This window comes from Somniosus microcephalus, chromosome 24, assembly GCF_052327205.1.
Source record: "Somniosus microcephalus isolate GS21.2 chromosome 24, FLI_Smic_1.0, whole genome shotgun sequence".
Lineage (NCBI taxonomy): Eukaryota > Metazoa > Chordata > Chondrichthyes > Squaliformes > Somniosidae > Somniosus > Somniosus microcephalus.
In genome coordinates this window covers 45,245,927-45,265,180 of record NC_141010.1, presented here as the reverse complement: position 1 = coordinate 45,265,180, position 19,254 = coordinate 45,245,927, and the positions used below count along the sequence as shown (strand labels likewise).

Genomic DNA, 19,254 nt, shown 5'->3' with positions numbered 1-19,254 from the left:
AAGTCACTTACAGTTGCACTTTCAAGCTCCTTACTGCCTAGTCTTTAAACTGCCATTCGCCATGATACTTCTGCAACCATTAATTTGCTGAGCCACTCCTTAATCTCCATCTTTGATATTCTTGTCCCCAACAAAATCTTGCATGCTTGTCATTCCCTTGGTATGGCCCCCTCAAGTCCAAAGGGCACAGACTTGAGTTTATCTGGCATACAGCCACCCATCACAAGATCTGGTTGGACCATATCAAGTGCTATTGGGCCTCACACTCCATTCTCAAAATCACCCACTACTCCAAGATCATCCTGGAGAGTGAAGATAACCCCAGATTATTTTCTCCACCGTCAACCATCTCCATAAACTCCTCTCCCTTGCCCCTTCCACCCTCGCCTCCAAAAAGTGCAAGAAGCTCATGGACTTCCTTGCCACTAAGATTGAGATCATCCATTCTGCTGCCTTTGCTACTTACTCCCTTCCCCTTACCCACCAAATCCTGAACCCACATCTTTCTCGAGTTTCTCTCCCATCTCATGCATGAGACCCGCGTCCCGCTCCCTTGAACCTATTAAACTGCTGACCACTCAATTTCCCTTCCTGCTGGTTGACATTGCAAATGGCGCCCTCACCTCGGGTACTGTCGATCTCCTTTTAAAAACCAGCATCATCACCCCACACCTCAAAAATCCACCTTGACCTCTCCATCCTTGCAAACTACCACTCCACCTCCAATCTCCCTTTCTTCTCCAACATCCTTGAATGTGTTATCACTTTGCAATTCTGTGCCCACCTTTTCCACACCTTGTAAATCTCCCCAATCAGGTTTCCGCCCCTGCCAAAACAGCCCTAACCAAAGTTGCAGAGAACATCCTGTGACTGTGCTGCATTATCTCTCCACATCTTCCTTGACCTCTCTGCAGCGTAGCCAGAGCATCTCCAACAAGAACTTCTCTTCCTGTCGCTGAACTATTACCTCCAGAGTCCCCAGGGATCTAACCTTGGCCCCCTCCTCTTCCTCATCTACATTCTGCCCCTTGGTGATTTCATTTGTGGGCATGGGATTAGCTTCCAGATGTACTGACAACACCCACCTCTATATCTCCACCACTCCTAGACCTCTCCTCTGCCAGTTATCAAACTGCTTTGTCTAACATCCAGTCTTGGATTTGCTGCTATTTCTTCCAGCTAAACATTGAAAGACTGAAGCCATCATCTTCAACCCCCACCACAAATCCGTACCCGTACCTTGTTGCTGTTGTGGTAATAGTATAGGGTCTGGTGAAATTTCATACCTATTAGAAACTATGCACAAATATAAAACATACAAGACCTTCACTTAGTTTGTGTAGATCAAGATAGGCTTATCCTTTACTCAACTGACTTAAATTACATATAACCATGTTGGCTCAGTACTGAAAAATCTAGGGAAGAATTGTGGACAAAATACAAGACCATGCTGGCTATATGTAGTAGAATGTTTTCAGCAGACAACGCATATCGAGTCTGGCACTGCCTCACTCCTCATGTATTGAGCATGGAACAGCTTAGAAATATCACTGGATTAAAATGAGAAAAAAGACCATTTCTCCAGCTCATGGAACTTTTAACAAAAATAAGAATTTGTCTTTGATTTTGTATAGGATTTAACATGGCGAAGGCTTTCACAATGGAAACCAGCAGGCATTTATTTGCATGAACTAGAAAGGTTGTTTAACAGGAAATGAGTTAAGATAAAGGTGCTTCAATCTACGTGTGAATTGATTTTTTTTAAATTCAGGTGCCTGAAATCCAGACAGTATCTATTTAACTTCCCATTATCATTCCATGGGATCAGTTTCATAGTATTATACATTTGATCATGAGTGACTAACAGTGCTGTCTTCAAAGGAAGTTTCGAGTGGTCTTCAGTTCTGGTAAAGACACGCAAGTTCATTCTAAGGACAATGTGCCAATAAAACAGATGCCTGGCTGTTTTAGACAATCATACAGCACAGGAGGAGGCCATTTGGTCCATTGTGCCTGTGCCAGCTCTTTGAAAGAGCTATCCAATTAGTCCCACTCCCCTGCTCTTTCCCCATAGCCCTGCAAATTTTTCATTTTCATGTATATATCCAATTCCCTTTTGAAAGTTATTATTGAATCTGCTTCCACCACCATTTCAGGCAGTGCATTCCAAAGGAATGATTATATGGCAAGAGATTGAGGCAGCTTTCTGAAAAATGGTATATTAATCCATTGTGGACCAATTCCGGTTGTCTCAGAAGTATTGTATTGTTTCATAGTTTACCTATGACTTTTACTTCTAAGTATCATTTTATTTGTAAATAAACCAGAACAGTAATTTAGCCTGTATCAAGTGGCTTGCTGGTGTCATATTGTTTGCCTTCTGAGGTAACAGGAGAATAAGAACATAAGAAATAGGAGCAGGAGTAGGCCAATCGGCCCCTCGAGCCTGCTCCGCCATTCAATAAGATCATGGCTGATCTGATCCTAACGGCCAATCCACTATCACAGAACCATCTCCTGCATCTAACAGAATTAGACACACGAAATAGGAGCAGGATCAGGCTACACGGCCCCTGGGCCCGCTCCGCTACCCACAGGGCCATGACCGATCCGAACCTAGACTCATGTCCAAATTCCTGCCCGCTCCCCGTAACCCTTAATTCCCTTTACTTCTAGGAAACTGTCTATTTCTGTTTTAAATTTATGTAATGATGTAGCTTCTACAGCTTTTTGGGGCAGCATATTCCATGGACCTACCACCCTGAGTGAAGTAGTTCCTCCTCATCTCAGTTTTGAAAGAGCAGCCCCTTATTCTAAGACTATGCCCCCTAGTTCTAGTTTCACCCATCATCGGGAACATCTTCCCCGCATCCACCCGATCCAACCCCTTCACAATCTTATATGTTTCAATAAGATCGCCTCTCATTCTTCTGAACTCCAATGAGTAGAGTCCCAATCTACTCAACCTCTCCTCATATGTCCATCCCCTCATCCCCGGGATTAACCGAGTGAACCTTCTTTGTACTGACTCGAGAGCAAGTATGTCCTTTCTGAAGTATGGACACCAAAACTGTACGCAGTATTCCAGGTGCGGTCTCACCAATACCTTGTACAACTGAAGCAATACCTCCCTAGTTTTATATTCTATCCCCCTAGCAATGAAAGCCAACATTCCATTGGCCTTCTTAATCACTTGCTGCACCTGCATACTAACCTTTTGAGTTTCGTGCACCAGGACCCCCAGATCCCTTTGTACTTCAGTACTTTCCAGTTTCTTGCCATTAAGATAATAACTTGCTCTACGATTTTTCCTGCCAAAGTGCATAACCTCACACTTTCCAGTATTGTATTCCATCTGCCAAATCTCTGCCCACTTACTTAGCCTGTCTATGTCCCCTTGAAGGTTTTTTATGTCCTCCTCACTCACTACTTTCCCCCCCATCTTAGTATCATCTGCAAACTTTGATATGTTACACTCGGTCCCCTCCTCCAAATCGTTAATATAGATTGTAAAGAGTTGGGGACCCAGCACTGACCCCTGCGGAACACCACTAGTTACATAGAAACATAGAAGATAGGAGGAGTAGGCCATTCGGCCCTTCGAGCCTGCTCCGCCATTCAACGAGATCATGGCTGATCATCCAAACCCTAGCACCCTGTCCCTACACCGACAGCCATCCCACCCAAGCCCTATGCCCGTAACCATGTAACCCCACGTATTTAATCCCCCCTAACACTAAGGGTCAATTTTTATCATCGCCAATCAACCTAACCCGCACATCTTTGGACTGATTGCCAGTCTGAGAATGAACCATTTATCCCAACTCTCTGCCTTCTGTTAGATAGCCAATCCTCTATCCATGCCAGAATATTACCCCCAATCCCGTGATTTTTTATCTTAAGCAATAATCTTTTGTGTGGCACCTTGTCAAATGCCTTTTGGAAGTCTAAATACACTACATCCACTGGTTCCCCTTTATCCACCCGATATGTTACTTCCTCAAAGAACTCCAGCAAATTTGTCAAACATGACTTCCCCTTCATAAAACCATGCTGACTTTGTCCTATTAAATGATGATTATCCAAATGTCCTGTTACTGTCTCCTTAATAATGGACTCCAAAATTTTACCTACCACAGATGTTAGGCTAACCGGTCTATAGTTTCCAGCCTTCTGTCTACTGCCCTTTTTAAATAAGGGTGTTACATTAGCAGTTTTCCAGTCTGCCGGGACCATAGCCGAGTCCAGGGAGTTTTGGAAAATTATTACCAATGCATCCACAATCCCTACCGCCACTTCCCTCAAGACCCTAGGATGTAAGCCATCAGGTCCAGGTGATTTATCCGCCTTGAGTCCCATTATTTTACCGAGTACCACTTCCTTAGTGATTTTGATCGTGTTTAGCTCTTCCCCCCCCTTTAGCCCCCTGTTTGTCCAATGTTGGGATATTCTTAGTGTCCTCTACTGTAAAGACGGATATAAAATATTCAGTGTTTTTGCCATCTCCATGTTTCCCACCATTAATTTCCCGGTCTCATCCTCTAAGGGACCAACATTTACTTTAGCCACCCTTTTTCTTTTTATATAACTATAAAAACTCTTACTATCTGTTTTTATATTTTTTGCTAATTTACTTTCATAATCTATCTTCCCTTTCTTAATCAATCTTTTTGTTATTTTTTGCTGTCTTTTAAAGTTTCCCCAATCCTCTATCCTCCCACTAGATTTGGCTACCTTATATGCCCTTGTTTTTAGTCGAATACTATCCTTAATTTCTTTACTTAGCCACGGATGGCTGTCTTTTCTTTTACACCCTTTTCTTCTCAGTGGAATATATATTTTTTGGAAGTTGTAAAATAACTCCTTAAATGGGCACCCCATGTATTCTTGGTATTCAATACCAAGGAATTCAATACTAGGCCTGAATTGCACTAACCCAAATACATCAGGGAATAAGGATGCAAGATTCAATGCATAGGAGACATGATCCTCTTATGGAAGCTCTCATCTAAAGTTGTTGAGAAAAAGCCTGCAATATAATAATATACTCATGCATTCATTTTAAACTGTAGGCTCTTTGGTACCTAGGTTAGAGTATGTCCAGATGGGAAATCAGGACAGGACTGTCATGAAAATGGAGCCAACAGCAGCAATAAGTGAGTATCCCTAACAATATCTAGATAAATGCACTGCTTTGCAAGAATTTACACTTAACAGTGTCTGTTAACGGAAGCTGGTTAAATAAAAAGTAAAACAAAAATGATCTGTCTGTTTCCTTATCTTGTGCTCCACTGTTTTCAAGAAGGGAATTTGTAAAGGATAAAAATGTTAATAAGAACACAATTATGTCTGGCTCATTCACTTAAGAGTTTTTGAAGACTCAGCAGTAACATCTTTTATTGGTATTCTTCTGAATTGAAAATAAAGAATAAAATTAATTCTTTAAGATGACATGCTGTGAGCAAGCTGCTTTCAAATTGCTTTTCCAAAGCAAACAGATGCAGCCTTTTGCAATGAAGCTTGGAATGGATGGCTAGGGGCACTTCAGAGGCGCAAGGGTTCCCTTGTTGGCTTTGGACTTGTGTGGTTTCATTCTGACTGAGATCCAGTGTAATGTGAGATACTACTAGCCACACAAACATTGATGAATATGTACCGCCTGCCAGACTCGGAGCCCATGTATTTTAAGTATATCGTAATATAGTTTACTAAAGCTTGATAAAGGTACCAACACAACATTTTACCATTTATACTCATTATTCTGCACGTTTGCACATGTTTGTGATAAACTTCAGCGAAATTTTAGTTGCTACAAAATAGTTTGAAAACAAGTATTGAAGAGGTTAAGTTGTTAATAAAATAAATAAAATGGCAGCTTTGCTTTATAGCAATAAAGGTTCAGTTATGAGGCATTACTGAAGGCCCCAGAAGGTTAACATTTCATTGCTTTTCGGTCCAAATTTATCCCATTTCCAATACCCAAAAGGTTTTCAGCTCATTTACCAGCTCTACTAGCCTACCATACACCAATTTTGTTTCTTAAATGGATGAACGAATTTAATGCATTCTAAAAGCTGCAGTCTAATGTCTCTGTGTTCTGATTCCATTATATTGTCGTTGGGTTATAAGCCATCTCATCTTGGACAGGATTCTGGACTGCAGATTACAGGCTACAAAAGCCAGCTGTTTCCTTTACATGCACCATTAACGCACAGGAAAAGCAGGACCATAAAGCAGGGGTGGGGGGAATCAAAACTCAAAATATAACAATCACCCAAACAACTTTATGAAAAATAAAACATAAATTTTAAACACAGAATGCTCTTATTTTGTCATTTATTTGTTAAATCGATACGTTCCTGGATTTATGTCTTCAACTGAAGGAAGAGTTATATTTCTAAACAATGCAATATGTAGGAAATTGGTTTCAGTTTTAATTTTAAAATGAAAGTACATGGCACGACAACTAAGGCGACTGGCACATGACAAATGCAGGCCAATTAATCCAAAGTGTCAGAGGCAAACAAAGGGAAATGGCCTGACCAATTGATAAAAGAAATGAATGAAAGTCATGCACTTATATAGTGCCTTTCACAACCTCAGGATGTCCCAAAGCACATTACAGCCAATAAAGTTTTTTTTTAAAGTTTAGTTGCCGTTGTAATGTAGGAAACCAATTTACGCACAACAAGCTCCCACAAACAGCAATGTGATAATAACCAGATAATCTGTTTTTAGTGATGTTAGTTGAGAGTTAAATGTTGGCCAGGACACCGGGGCGAGCTCCCCTGCTCCTCTTCAAAATAGTCAGACTGGGCCCAATTAACCTTCTCCTATATAACTCTGGCCTGCCCCTGAAAAGCCTTATGCGCCACCCAATATTACCATCGAAGGGCACACGCTGTCTCCAGTGGACAGGTTCGCCTACCTAGGAAGCACCATGTCACATGATGTGCTCCTTGATGATGAAGTGAACCACAGATTGTTTAAAGCCAGTATTGTTTTTGAAGGCTCCATGTGAGGTTATGGGATAAAAGGGGCATTTAACTGGAAACAAAACTTAAGGTCTGCAAGACAATAGTTATAACATCCTTACTGTATGTGTGTGAAAGCTGGACTACTTAGTCATCACATCAGAAAACTCAATCACACCCACCTAGGTTTCCTCAGAAAGGATCATTAAAATTCAATGATGGCACAAGATTCCAGACACTGAGGTCCTCAGAAAAGCAAATATGCATAGAGGTATGATAGGAAAGACGCAGCTAAGGTGGGCTGATCACTTAGTCCGAATGTCTGATACTAGCCTATCCAAGAAGATATTCTGTGGTGAGCTGAAGCTTGGTAAATGCTCTTGTGGTGGTCAGTTCAAAAGATAAGGATTGCCTGAAGACCAATCTAGTAAAATACATGGAAACATGATTCTTGTGACAGGAAAAAGTGACAAAAGATGATTCATGATGTTATGACAAAGCTTGAAGCAAGTTGTATCCTGCTAGCTGAAGAAAAGAGCCCAAAGGAAAAATAAGCCCTTGGGTCAATCTGACATCCGTTATCTTGTGTGGGGGAAAACATTCTTCATAAAAATTGGGCTTTACAGTGATATGAGAATCCACAACCTACATTAATTGGAGACAGGCTATTACCAACCCTTTCATTGAATGAGCTAATCAAGATACACACAGATTAATTGTGTTCAACAAGCAAACATTTTCTGTCCATTTTAACAATAAACTAGCAGTCCTTCCATGGCATTGCTTATGGAAAGAAGGGTGGAGGAAAGTGAAGGCTGAACTCTTTTAATCCTCAGACCATGAGATTACAGATTGTGGTGGTTTACAGTTTTGCAGCTAATGGCTCACAGTGTCTTCTGGGTACCTACCTTTGGGTTGCTATCTCTGTCCTTAGTCTGTCCCACTTAGCATGGTGGTAGTGTCACCCTACACAATGCAGGAAGACCTCACTGTGGAGATGAGGCATTGTCTTCACAAGGACTGTGCAGTGGTCACTCCTGACATACTTTGGTGGCCAGATGTGTTTGTGACAGGCTGCGAGGACAACATTATTTTCTTGTGTTGGTTCTCCCACTACCTGATACAGGCCCAGTTGGACAGCTATGTCCTTCAGGGCTCAGCCAGCTCAGTTAGTGGGGATACTACGAAGCCACTCTTGGTGGTGGACATTGAAGTTCCAACAAGACGACATTCTGTGCTGTTGCTTGCCACAGAGCTTTCACCAAGTGATAGGAGGGATGGTAGGTGATCAGCAGGAAGTTTGTTTGACCTTATTTGATGCCAAGAGATGATGAGGTGGACTCCCTGGGCCATTCCTACCCGACCGACTGTACACCACAATGCCTCCACCATTCTGCTAGTCAGACCCAACATGGTGATGGAGGGGTTTGGCATGTTGGCTGATAGATATGATTCCATACACAAACTATGTCAGGCTGTTGCTTGATTATACTATTGGACAGCTCTCCCAACTTGGGCACCAGTTCCCAGAAGTTAATGCGGAGGAATTAATAGAGTTGACTGGACTGAGGTTGCCCAAGTCATGTCCTGATACAATGCTGACATCATTGCTCATAGGTCTGTCCTATATTTTTGAACTTTGTAGTGATTGGTTACAGCTGTGTGACTGGCTAGGCCACTTCAAAGAGCATGAAGAGTAAACCACATCATGTGGGACTGGGATCATATGTCACACCAGTCATACTGGTTTGGGATGGCAGGCTTCATTTCCTGAAAGACAACAGTGAACTCCTTAGGTTACGTAAAGCACTTAGAGTTTAAATAATACAGGCTTCTCCAAAATCATGGGAACGCCATTAAGGTAATCGCACCTCCACGCTTAAAAAAAAATTAGGTCCACAATATGGCTTTTGAAGCATGGTGTTTGGGCTACATCAGCTAGGGTTGCTGGGGCAAAGGCCACCTTGGGGATTTGTAGGATGGGAGTCAGCTTGGGTGGATTTATGGCCACCTCACAAAGTTAGAATCAGGGCCAATTAAGTGGGTGGCCAAGGCTGGAGGCCTAATGGTGGGTGGGGCAGAGAACTTGCAGCATGAAGTGGGGTGGAAAAAGAGGTGGGTGGTCTGTGGCCAGAGCCCAGAAGGTTAATGCTGAGCAAAGACCTGAAGCACGAGAGTTCAATGGGGGTGCAGAGACAGCAGAGGTTGGGGAAAAAGAGGAAATTGGATGGGGCGGGAGCAGGTTGATTGAATTGAGCTTTGGATAGGAAGGTAGGGGGAACTGGGTTGGAGGGGGTAAATGAGAGGATTGATGGGGGAAGGGTGTTGAAGATTAATGGTGGGCCCAAAAGAGCTCACAAATGTAGGTAGGAAGCCCATAAATTGAGATAATTTCCAGCCAGGGGTAAATACAAGAATGGCAGCACAGCACCATCGAGCCGGGAGGTTCAGCTAGGATGGCTAAAAGAGCACCCCCTTTGAAATGAATAGGATAATTCAAGCACAATGGCAATAGCAAAACAGTAACAGATGAATTGTTACAGGAAGCTATCGCTACTTAATAGGAAGAACATGGGTATGGAAGACTTTTAACATCTTCAATTGATTAACGTACATAAACCCAACATCTATCTTATGCTTCACTGAAACACTGTATGGTGGCCTGGTAACATTTGATTTCTATTCAGACAGCATGGGTTTTAATCTTTGCCTCAATAGTCATTTGTTCTCTGCTACCCTTTATGAGTAAGTTAATAGTTCTTGGCTGGGTTGTTGATGGAGTAGGCTGCAATGATAGAGCATTCTATCACAAACCAACCAGAAAGTGTGGTTAAACACCCACTAACGAAGAGAACGTATCCCACTCCTTTTGGCATGCCTCTCATCAGTCAATATTGAGTGTTGTTGATGATGACGACGATACAGAACTCTACGAATGACCATCCTACCCTCCCAGCTGAAAAGGAGGAAGGTGCAGGATAGAGAAGGCAAATGATAGGAATTGCTTAAACTAAAAATGACACATTTCTGTGACATTAGACAAGATTGTATATGCCATTCTACTCATGGTTTCATTTTCCAATTTAAAAGAAACAATGTAGCTATGATTTTTAACAAAATGAATACATTGCAAGAGATTTGCACAAGTAATTGTTTCTCTGTCGTGGCGCAGATACACAATCCAACAAATAAATGGCTTTTAAAATAGACACTGATACCAGGAGCCAGTTATCTATGCAGTACCAGTGGTGTCTGCAAGTCATAATATGCAGGTACCAAACACTCACACTTTGACTATATTCCTCCCCTAGGTGCCACTTAAGTCTGTGGTTTTAATTATGCTAATTGCAAGGCATTTCCAAGCACCTAATTTGTCTTCTAATGGACTGCAAAAAGAATAGCTACAATGTCTATGTTGCAGACAGTAGCACTAAATATGCTTATATCCCAATCCAGAAATGATTTTTGGCTTTAGAGCAGTATTTCAGAGCAGATATGTCAATCATATCCAATGGATCCCTGTGATCAGACGTCACTAACATATCTGTTGTGAATTATTTCATAATTTGAATGTTTTTCTCAACTCTAAATCCCCATTTTACTGTGTAATTCACATTGCTTAATAGAAATTATTGGATAATTTTAGTGCAAAAAAACTCTGAATCATCTTGAATAGATTGCAAATACTTGAAGACACTAAAATCTGGACTATAAATTGCCTTGATAAATTGCTCATTTCCTTTTACAGTTGTCTCTTAATAAAAGAACAAGTTGTTCCCTCATATTTAAAAACTAAAAATAGATTTGTAGAGAGGACGTGTAAATGGTACAAGGAACAGCAGCGGCAGCTCAGAGGAGATACAGCTTTAGACTAAATAGATTTCAGCCTAATTTAGTTATTCGGTTATCAGTTCTATTCCTCTCTCTCAGCGCTTCGGAATGGGATGAGAGAGTATAGACAGAGTTATTGACTGAGATGAACAAATAAACCATTGGGCCTTGGAGATGATTGTCTGGTACTGCTGGAGTTGTGACTGGTGTGTGTGTGTGCAGGGGGTGGGTGGGGGGTTGTGTGTGAGATTGTTGCATGTGCATGTACGATTTGATTTGTGAGGATAGAAAAATGGATTCATATTCTGTAGTTTTGCTTCACTGTCATTGGGCATATGTAGATATTTATGCAGAACTTTGTCTCCGGAGATTAAATGGGTAGTGTGAAGAATTGGGGTAGATTGAGCAGACAGACGGCGCTTGTGGCACTATGTCATTCCACTCTTATGTTGCACATCTGGCTAAGAGCCGCCATGCTGAACCAGCGCAATGGACTAATGCCGCTAGCTTCTCATATGTTTGCAGACAGATTTGCCGTCACCTGTGATCAATCACTAATACAGCAACGATTGATGTTTACATATTTCAACCTTCAGAGAACTCAATACCCACAGGAGAAGGGGCTTGGAAAGAAAATAAAGGGTCAGCTGCCCCAAGCTTTAATGAAACTGCTTTTGTATTGAGAAAATCTAAAAGATTTCTAAAGCATATAGAGATTTTTCATGATGCAATGCAAAGCAGTGAATTTACAGGAAGCTATTGAAAAATCATCTAGAACCACTCGATGAAATATATTTAGTTATGAACCTGGCGATTCGTATATAGGTCAATCACTGGTTAGGTCTTCCTTAATAATTAGAGATTGTTGGCTTGCATTGCATTTGTTGACAATGTGCTTCATCTTACTTCCCCTGTGCCAATTTTAGGATTCCACAAAGCTTGTGCTAGCGATGGACTCCAGGAGGCCTTTTGTGAAAAATAAATTGATTAAGGCAACTAAAAATGACAAAAATAAGTGAATGATCAATGCTGACACAAATGATAAATGGTTTAATAGCAAAAGGCAGTCCTGGATAGTTTGTCATCATTAATTTTTAAGTGATCAAGCTGCAGGTATATTGCTTATATTTACTCTGCATCTTCTCATGAAATAATTTCTGGCTCCTTTGGCAGTAAATAAGTAAAACATCACAGAATTATTCTTGTTATTGAAAAAAATGCATGAACTCCCACAATAGCTCAGTAAGTTTATCCATTAAATAGATGAGCCAATAAGATCCCAAGTTTGATTCCCAATATGTACCGAGTTAGTTGATCTGGGTCAGGACATTAAAAGGAGTATTAAAATTGGTCTGAGGGTTAAGAAGAAAATTGACTAGGGGTCTTGCTCCTAACTCTTATTTAGCAATCTCTGCTGCAAGAATGTGCATTTCTTCCTACCGTCACCTTGCGAGTCCCCCAAGGTTTTTTCCTTGGTTTCTACTCATCTACATGCTGCCCCTTGGCGACACCATCCACAGATATGGAGTCAGCTTCCACACGTACACTGATGGCACCCAGCTCTTCCTCTCCAACATCTCTCGATATCCCACCACTGCCTCCATAAAACTAACACTGACTCCATCGTCCTCCCTGGTCACTGTCTCAGGCTGAACCAGACTGTTCGACTCCGGGCTGAATTTTCAACCTTATAACCTAGTAACTAGCAGGGTAGATAAAGGGGAACCAGTGGATGCAGTATATTTAGATTTCCAAAAGTCATTCGATAAGGTGCTACAAAAAAGGTTGCTACGCAAGATAAGGACTCATGGGGTTGGGAGTAATATTAGCCTGGATAGAGGATTGGTTAACGGACAGAAAACCAAGAGTAGGGATAAACAGATCATTTTCAGGTTGGCAGGCTGTAACTAGTGGGCCGCCGCAAGGATCAGTGCTTAGGCCTCAGTTATTTACAATCTATATTAATGACTTAGATGAAGGAACCAAGTGCAATGTATCCAAGTTTTCTGACAATACAAAGCTAGGTGGGAAAGTAAGCTGTGAGGAGAACACAAAGTGCTGGATTTTACCAGCCCCGAGGTGGCGGGACTGCTGGGAAAATGGGAAAAATTGGGAGCGGGTCCCAACCCCGCTTCCAACCCGCCTCCGAACCATCTTCCCGGGAGGCGGGGCCCCAAGTCATGCAGGGACCAGTTTCCTAGTGGTGGGGAGGGGATTAGAGCCAATTAACTGCCTGTTAACAGGCAGTTAAGAGGCTTTTCCCCATTTTACACCTGCTGATGCAGCTTTCCCGATGGCAGGAAACTCCGCCAGGGTCAGTGAGGGGAGCTGTGGGTCTGCTGCAGTGTAGTGTGCAAATGTCAGCTGCAGAGGTAGTGTGATGGGTGCAATGGTGCACAGGTAAGTATGACAGGTGAGAGAATGTAGTGAGAAATATTTTTATTCTGTTTATATATATATCTGCTGGTGAAAAGATTTGATGTTTCTGGGAAGCCTCATCTGATCGGGAGAATTGACAGATGGCTTCTGCAATCTCGCATGCAGCTGCTATCTGTGTTCTCCTAAGAAGAGAGTCATTGGTGAGCCTGGTGCAAGGGCTCACCTTTGGACAGTGATTGTCAGTGTTTACTGTCAAAAAATTATGGGGCCTGACACTTTAACAAAACCGGCAGATGAAGCGTCATGCACTGACATCATCTGACACCGGCTTTCCCTTAAATCAGCCGGCAAGCCCGCAGGGCAGGCTTAACAAGGCCAATCAGGGGAAAATAGCGTCAGGTCATCAGACATCGCGCTGGAGGTGGGACTAGAACCCGGAAACCACCAGTCCTGCCCCCAACGCACCTCCTCAGGTAAGATCCAACCCTTTGAGTCTGCAAAGGGATATAGACCAGTTAAGTGAGTGGACAATAAGGTATAATGTGGGAAAATGTGAGGTTATTCACTTTGGTAGGAAGAATAGAAAAACAGAATATTTTTTAAATGGTGAGAAACTATTAAAATGTTGGTGTTCAGAGAAATTTAGGTGTCCTCGTACAGGAAACACAGAAAGTTAGCATGCAGGTACAGCAAGCAATAAGGCAGACAAAAGTCATGTTGGCCTTTATTGCAAGGGGGTTGGAGTACAAGAGTAAGGAAGGCTTACTATAATTGTACAGGGCTTTGGCAAGACCACACCCGGAGTACTGCGCACAGTTTTGGTCTCCTTATCTGAGAAAGGACATACATGCCTTAGAGGCAGTGCATTGATGGTTCACTAGATTGATCCCTGAGATGACAGAGATTGAGCCGATACTCTCTGGAGTTTAGAAGAATGAGAGGTGATCTCATTGAAACACACAAGATTCTGAGGGGGATTGACTGGACAGTTGCTGAGAGGTTGTTTCCCCTGGCTGGAGAGTCTAGAACTAGGGGGGCGCAGTCTCAGGATAAGGGGTCAGACATTTAAGACTGAGATAAGGAGGAATTTCTTCATTCAGAGGGTTGTGAATCTTTGGAATTCTCTACCCCAAAGGGCTGTAGATGCGGAGTCGTTGAGTATATTCAAGGCGTTGAGTATATTCAAGGCGGAGATAGAAAGATTTTTGGACTCTTGGGAATCAAGGGATATGGGGATCGGGAGGGAAAGTGGAGTTGAGGTCAAAGATCAGCCATGATCTTATTGAATGGTGTAGCAGGCTCGAAGGGCCAATGTCCTACCCCTGCTCCTAATTCTTATGTTATGTTCATGACAAAGACTATCGACTTCCACCTTCATTACATCGCCCACCTTCACCCCTACTACTGCCACTGAAACCCTCATCCTTGTCGCTGTCACTTCCAGACTCAACTATTCCAATGTTCTGCTGGCCGGCCTCCCAACGTCCATAAACTTCGGCTCACTGAAAACTCTGCGGCCTGTATTCAACCCCGTACCAAGTCCCGCTCATACAGCACCCCTGTCCTTGCTGATCGGTCCCCAAAGCTTCACATTTAAAAGGGTCATCCTTCTCATTTCAATGCCTCCCTTCATACCTCTGTAACCTTCTCCAGTGCCACAACCACCCCCTGCTCTTGGCTCACCATCATCAGCCGTGCCATTAGCCACTTGGGCCTTATGCTCAGGAATTCCCCTCCCTAAATCCCTCCACTGCTCCCTCCTCCTTCAAATGACTTCTACCTCTTTAACCCAGTTATTGGTTACTCTTCCCAATATCTATTTTGATTCGCCGGCCATTTACTCCTTGCACTACTGAGAAGTAACCTCGGGACAGTTTTCCACATGAAAGGCATTACAGAAATAGAAGCTGTCGTTGTTGTGCAAACATTGGGTGAGGATAGGATCAGGCTTACCTGTGATGCCACTTGAGGCTGAATCACCAGCAGGCAGTCATTGCCCGGGCTTACACGGGAAGAATGGCCACGTTTGCAAGGTACTGGAGGAGTCTAGTACCCGTGGTACCATACCCCAAAAAGGGGTCACTGTCATCAGGAACAAGGAGCAGGGGGAGGGAACAATTGTGGGAAAAGAGACAGAAAAATAAATTTTTAAAAGTGTAAAAAATAAGTTTCTGCTGAAAGATCCCATAACTGCATAAGTAGAGTGCATAAAGGTAGTGGAGATTACCATGGCTTCAAGTCATTTGAATGCCGATATCAGAAATGGAAGCTTTGATCTTGGAAGTACGTTTTCTATTGATCAGTTTCCAACTAGGTATACAGCCCCTCATGTGTTGCGTGACATTCCTGGGGTGAACAACTTTCTTACCATTAGCACAGACTTATCACACATTTCAATTAGACTGTTTTTTTTACACACTCACACACACCCTACTTTTGTGCTTCTTACTTTATGAAATAATTAGTTATGTATTTAATGGGTGTGTAATTTTGATCATAAATCTCACTTCTGTAAAACATTCATCACCGACATGTTTGCTCTATAGAAAGCAACTTAATGAGTGCCAAAATCTGAAACAAAATTTATTTTGCTGATCGACCTATTGTGCACTCCCAGCATTTCCTGCTTTTATTTCAGACTGATAGCCTGAGTTTGTGTGCATCTATCATTGCACGTCTTTGCTGGTTAGGGAAATATTTTGTTGCTCGGCAACAGTGGTCCAGGACTAATGGTGTCCAGAAATTCTCTATTGGCTGGTCCAAAAATATCATGCAAAAAGCTGTTTTGATGCCATTCGGAGAAAAGGAAATTGCACATTCTTCCCCTTATTGAAAGAAATATTTGCATTTATATAGCACCTTATCACATCTCAAAGTAATCCACACAATCATTTTATTTATTTATTTTTTTTAATTTTTTTTTTGAAGAGTACTGACTGTTACGTAGGCAAAACAGAGTCATTCTATGCCAGTAACGTCTGACAAACAGCTAGATGATTTTTTGGGGGTTATGCAGGTTGAGGGGAGAACTTTGGCCCACAGACCAGAAAACTCTTTGTTCTTATTGTTTCAGAATAAAGGGTCGGCTATTTAGGACTGAGATGAGAAATTTCTTCACTCAGGGGGCGGTGAATCTTTGGAATTCTCTGCCCCAGAGGGCTGTGGAGGCTCAGTCGTTGAGTATATTCAAGACAGAGATCAATAGATTTTTGGATATTAAGGGAATCAAGGGATAAGGGGATAGTGCAGGAAAGTGGAGTTGAGGTAGGAGATTGGCCATGATCTTATTGAATGGCGGAGCAGGCTCAAGGGGCCAAATGGCCGACTCCTGCTCCTATTTGTTATGTTCTTATTGGAAACGCACTAATGCAGGCAGACAGGCCCTCAATTTATTATCTCAATATAAAGAACAGATGAATTATTTGTGCCACACATCATTCCTGGGCTCTCTGGAAGGTTTATCATTGGTGTTGGTATTTGATAGAACTCTGTACTAGCACAAACCTGATGGACCACACATGTTAACAAGCTAATTTCAGCATTTATTCAATAATCCTTTGACACCTAAAACACAGGCAATACACTCAGTGAGGTATATTAAAGTATACTGTATGTAATTTCAATGAAGGGTTTCCCCTCAACAATGCATTAGTAGGAAACTGTGCCTCTACACCCTGCAGTGCCTTGAAAGACCATTATGCTGTGAAAGAAAATAATTCACCCTTCTTGATGGTTCATTATGTAGTTGCGGTGCCTAAGGTAATGGCAAATTTATTGGAAATGGTGTCTTCACTTTGGCTTGACGTAGTTCGCTGCATTGTTAACGGAGGAAGAATTCTACTTTGTCTATTAAGCAGGCTGTAAAATAGGATGACAATGCCTGTCAGTTAAGTGTAGTACAAACAGCCATGCTGTGCAGAAGAGGATTCTGCTCGATAGCATTTTAATTGGGACGGCCAGCTGCTGCCTCCTGCTGTGTAAATACTGAGCTCGGAAACTGCCATCTTGCACCCAACTGCTGCTTTTGGAGAATACAATACATAATATTCCATCAGAACTGAGTACTCCCGTTAATAAGCTTCAGAAGAACCTAGTATTAACCGAGATTGGACCTCGGATGTTGTGACATTTTCACTGCATAATCTGCGCAAAAAATGGGGCAGAAATGCAAGAAACACAGATTGAAAGGTACAAGATTGTAGTTCCAGGGATGTGTTATGCTGGAAGCTGGATAGTCCTGGGTGTCACAAGGTCCATACCAATAGGATGGTAAATCGTTTACCTGGAGCTAGAGCAGTTACCAAGGTTAGTAGGGCTCTGGAAGAGAGCCACTGGCAGTAGTTCACATAGGCATAAAATACTTACGGGAAAAAAATAATCAGAAAATAAAGGTTATTTATTTGACAGTCACCTCAAAACTCCAAGATAATGGATAGAAAGTAACTTCCAGTGTTTGGTAAAGTTGGGGAGTTCAGCAAGAAGTTGAAAATGAAAATAAGTGCCTGGCAATTTGATTTGGAAATAATGATACTTTCATAGCTAACAGGGACTATTTCACGACAAAGGGGACTTACAGAAGGGCTGGGAACATATTTAAAGGCATAAAAGCTGAGCATGTAAGACGAATACATACCCAGAATTAGCAAGCGTAACACCAAACTGGATTGACACATTAATCAGGGGCGAAATAAAGTGAAAACTCAACCTATACAAATTTTGCAGGGAGGAAGGTGATAGGATTTAGTGGGATAAACACAAGAATATGCAGAGACATGTCACAAGGGTGGTCTGAGGGTCAGAAAGAGACCTAGCAAAAGCACAGCTGCAGATTCTAAACACAATAATAAGAAAGTCTCTCAGTATTGTAATACAGGTAGACTATCCTTTATCCGAACTTCCGAAAACCTCTAAAAACCGAAAGTTTTTTTGTTCAGCATAAGTCGTGCGTACGACATGACCAGAGTGGCGCACGACTTACGCTGAGCAGGGCAGAGGGTCAGAAAGTTCCCTCCTGGGTAGGAGATTGCAGGCCGAGCCAGGCAGTGTGAAGGAGGTACCGGGAGTGAACCCAACAATACGGCGGCCCGTCCGATAGCTGCAGCGGCCCATCCGATATTCTTTTCTCCCCCCGACCCGGCCCGAACCGAACCGCGGCCCGTCCGATATTCTTTTCTCCCGACCCGACCCGAACCGCGGCCCGTCCGATATTCTTTTCTCCCCCCCCCCACCCTGACCCGACCGATATTCTTTTCTCCCGAACCGTCCGATATTCTTTTCTCCCCCCCCGACCTGATTTGCGGGCCAGCTTAGTAGGAGTCAGCCGATATCCAGCTTTCTAGAGAAGCAGGAAGGGGAATGAGACACGGAACAGTCGCAAGAGGTAGCCTGAACTTTTACAATTTATATTAAATACAAATTTCCCAGTCTTATAATAATACCTTCTGAAATCCGAAAAATTCCGAAAACCGAAACTCAGCTGGTCCCAAGGCTTTCGGATAAGGGATAGTGTACCTGTAGTACAAGGGCAGTCAGAGAATAGGAGAGAAACATAAAAGATACTTGAGAGGCCAAAACTTAAGGGGAGCGTAATACAGTTAATACATTAAATGATGATTTCCTCCAAGTATTCACTAAGGGACCCAGGAGCAACGTGCTCTCCTGAAATAGCAACAATCCAAGTAAAATTCATTACTTTGACATAAATAGGGTGGAAAGGGCCTGAAACAAATAAATCTCTAGCGAAGTATAGAATTCGTCCTTAAACACCAAAATTGGTAATGAGGCACTGACTATTATTATAAAGGAGTCAACAAACAATGGGGAGGTCCAGCAGATTGGAAGCCAGTGAATTGGTGTTTATTTTCAAAAAGGGTGACAAAATAGAACCAAGTAACTACACCAATTAATCTTGCATCAATAACATGTAATATAATAGATTCAATTCAGTTAATTAAATAAATCTGGAATAAAAAGCTAGTACAGTATCAGAATGGTGACCATGAAACTATCGGATTGTCGTTAAAAACCCACCCGGTTCACTAATCTGCCGTCCTTACCTCGTCTGGCCTAT

General features: G+C 42.3%; 2 protein-coding genes across 12 annotated transcripts in view; one reads left to right on the top strand and one right to left on the bottom strand.

Moving 5' to 3' along the window:
• The window catches only part of LOC147101461 (unconventional myosin-Id-like), a 561,768-nt gene that overhangs the window by 285,646 nt on the left and 256,868 nt on the right, over window positions 1-19,254 (bottom strand). The gene's annotated exons all lie outside the window — the stretch shown is intronic.
• LOC147101462 (uncharacterized) overlaps window positions 1-19,254 on the top strand; it is a 165,891-nt gene that overhangs the window by 43,045 nt on the left and 103,592 nt on the right. For 7 of the 10 annotated variants that reach the window (XR_015073475.1, XR_015073470.1, XR_015073471.1 and 4 more), the window contains one exon: window positions 5,089-5,156. The exons of the other annotated variants lie outside the window; for them this stretch is intronic. Coding sequence is in view for 2 of the 7 variants with exons in the window: in XM_085966599.1 (XP_085822725.1) it covers window positions 5,089-5,156 (68 nt within the window). In the remaining 5 variants the exon portion in view is untranslated. The remainder of the gene's footprint in view (window positions 1-5,088; window positions 5,157-19,254) is intronic. 10 annotated transcript variants of the gene reach the window in all.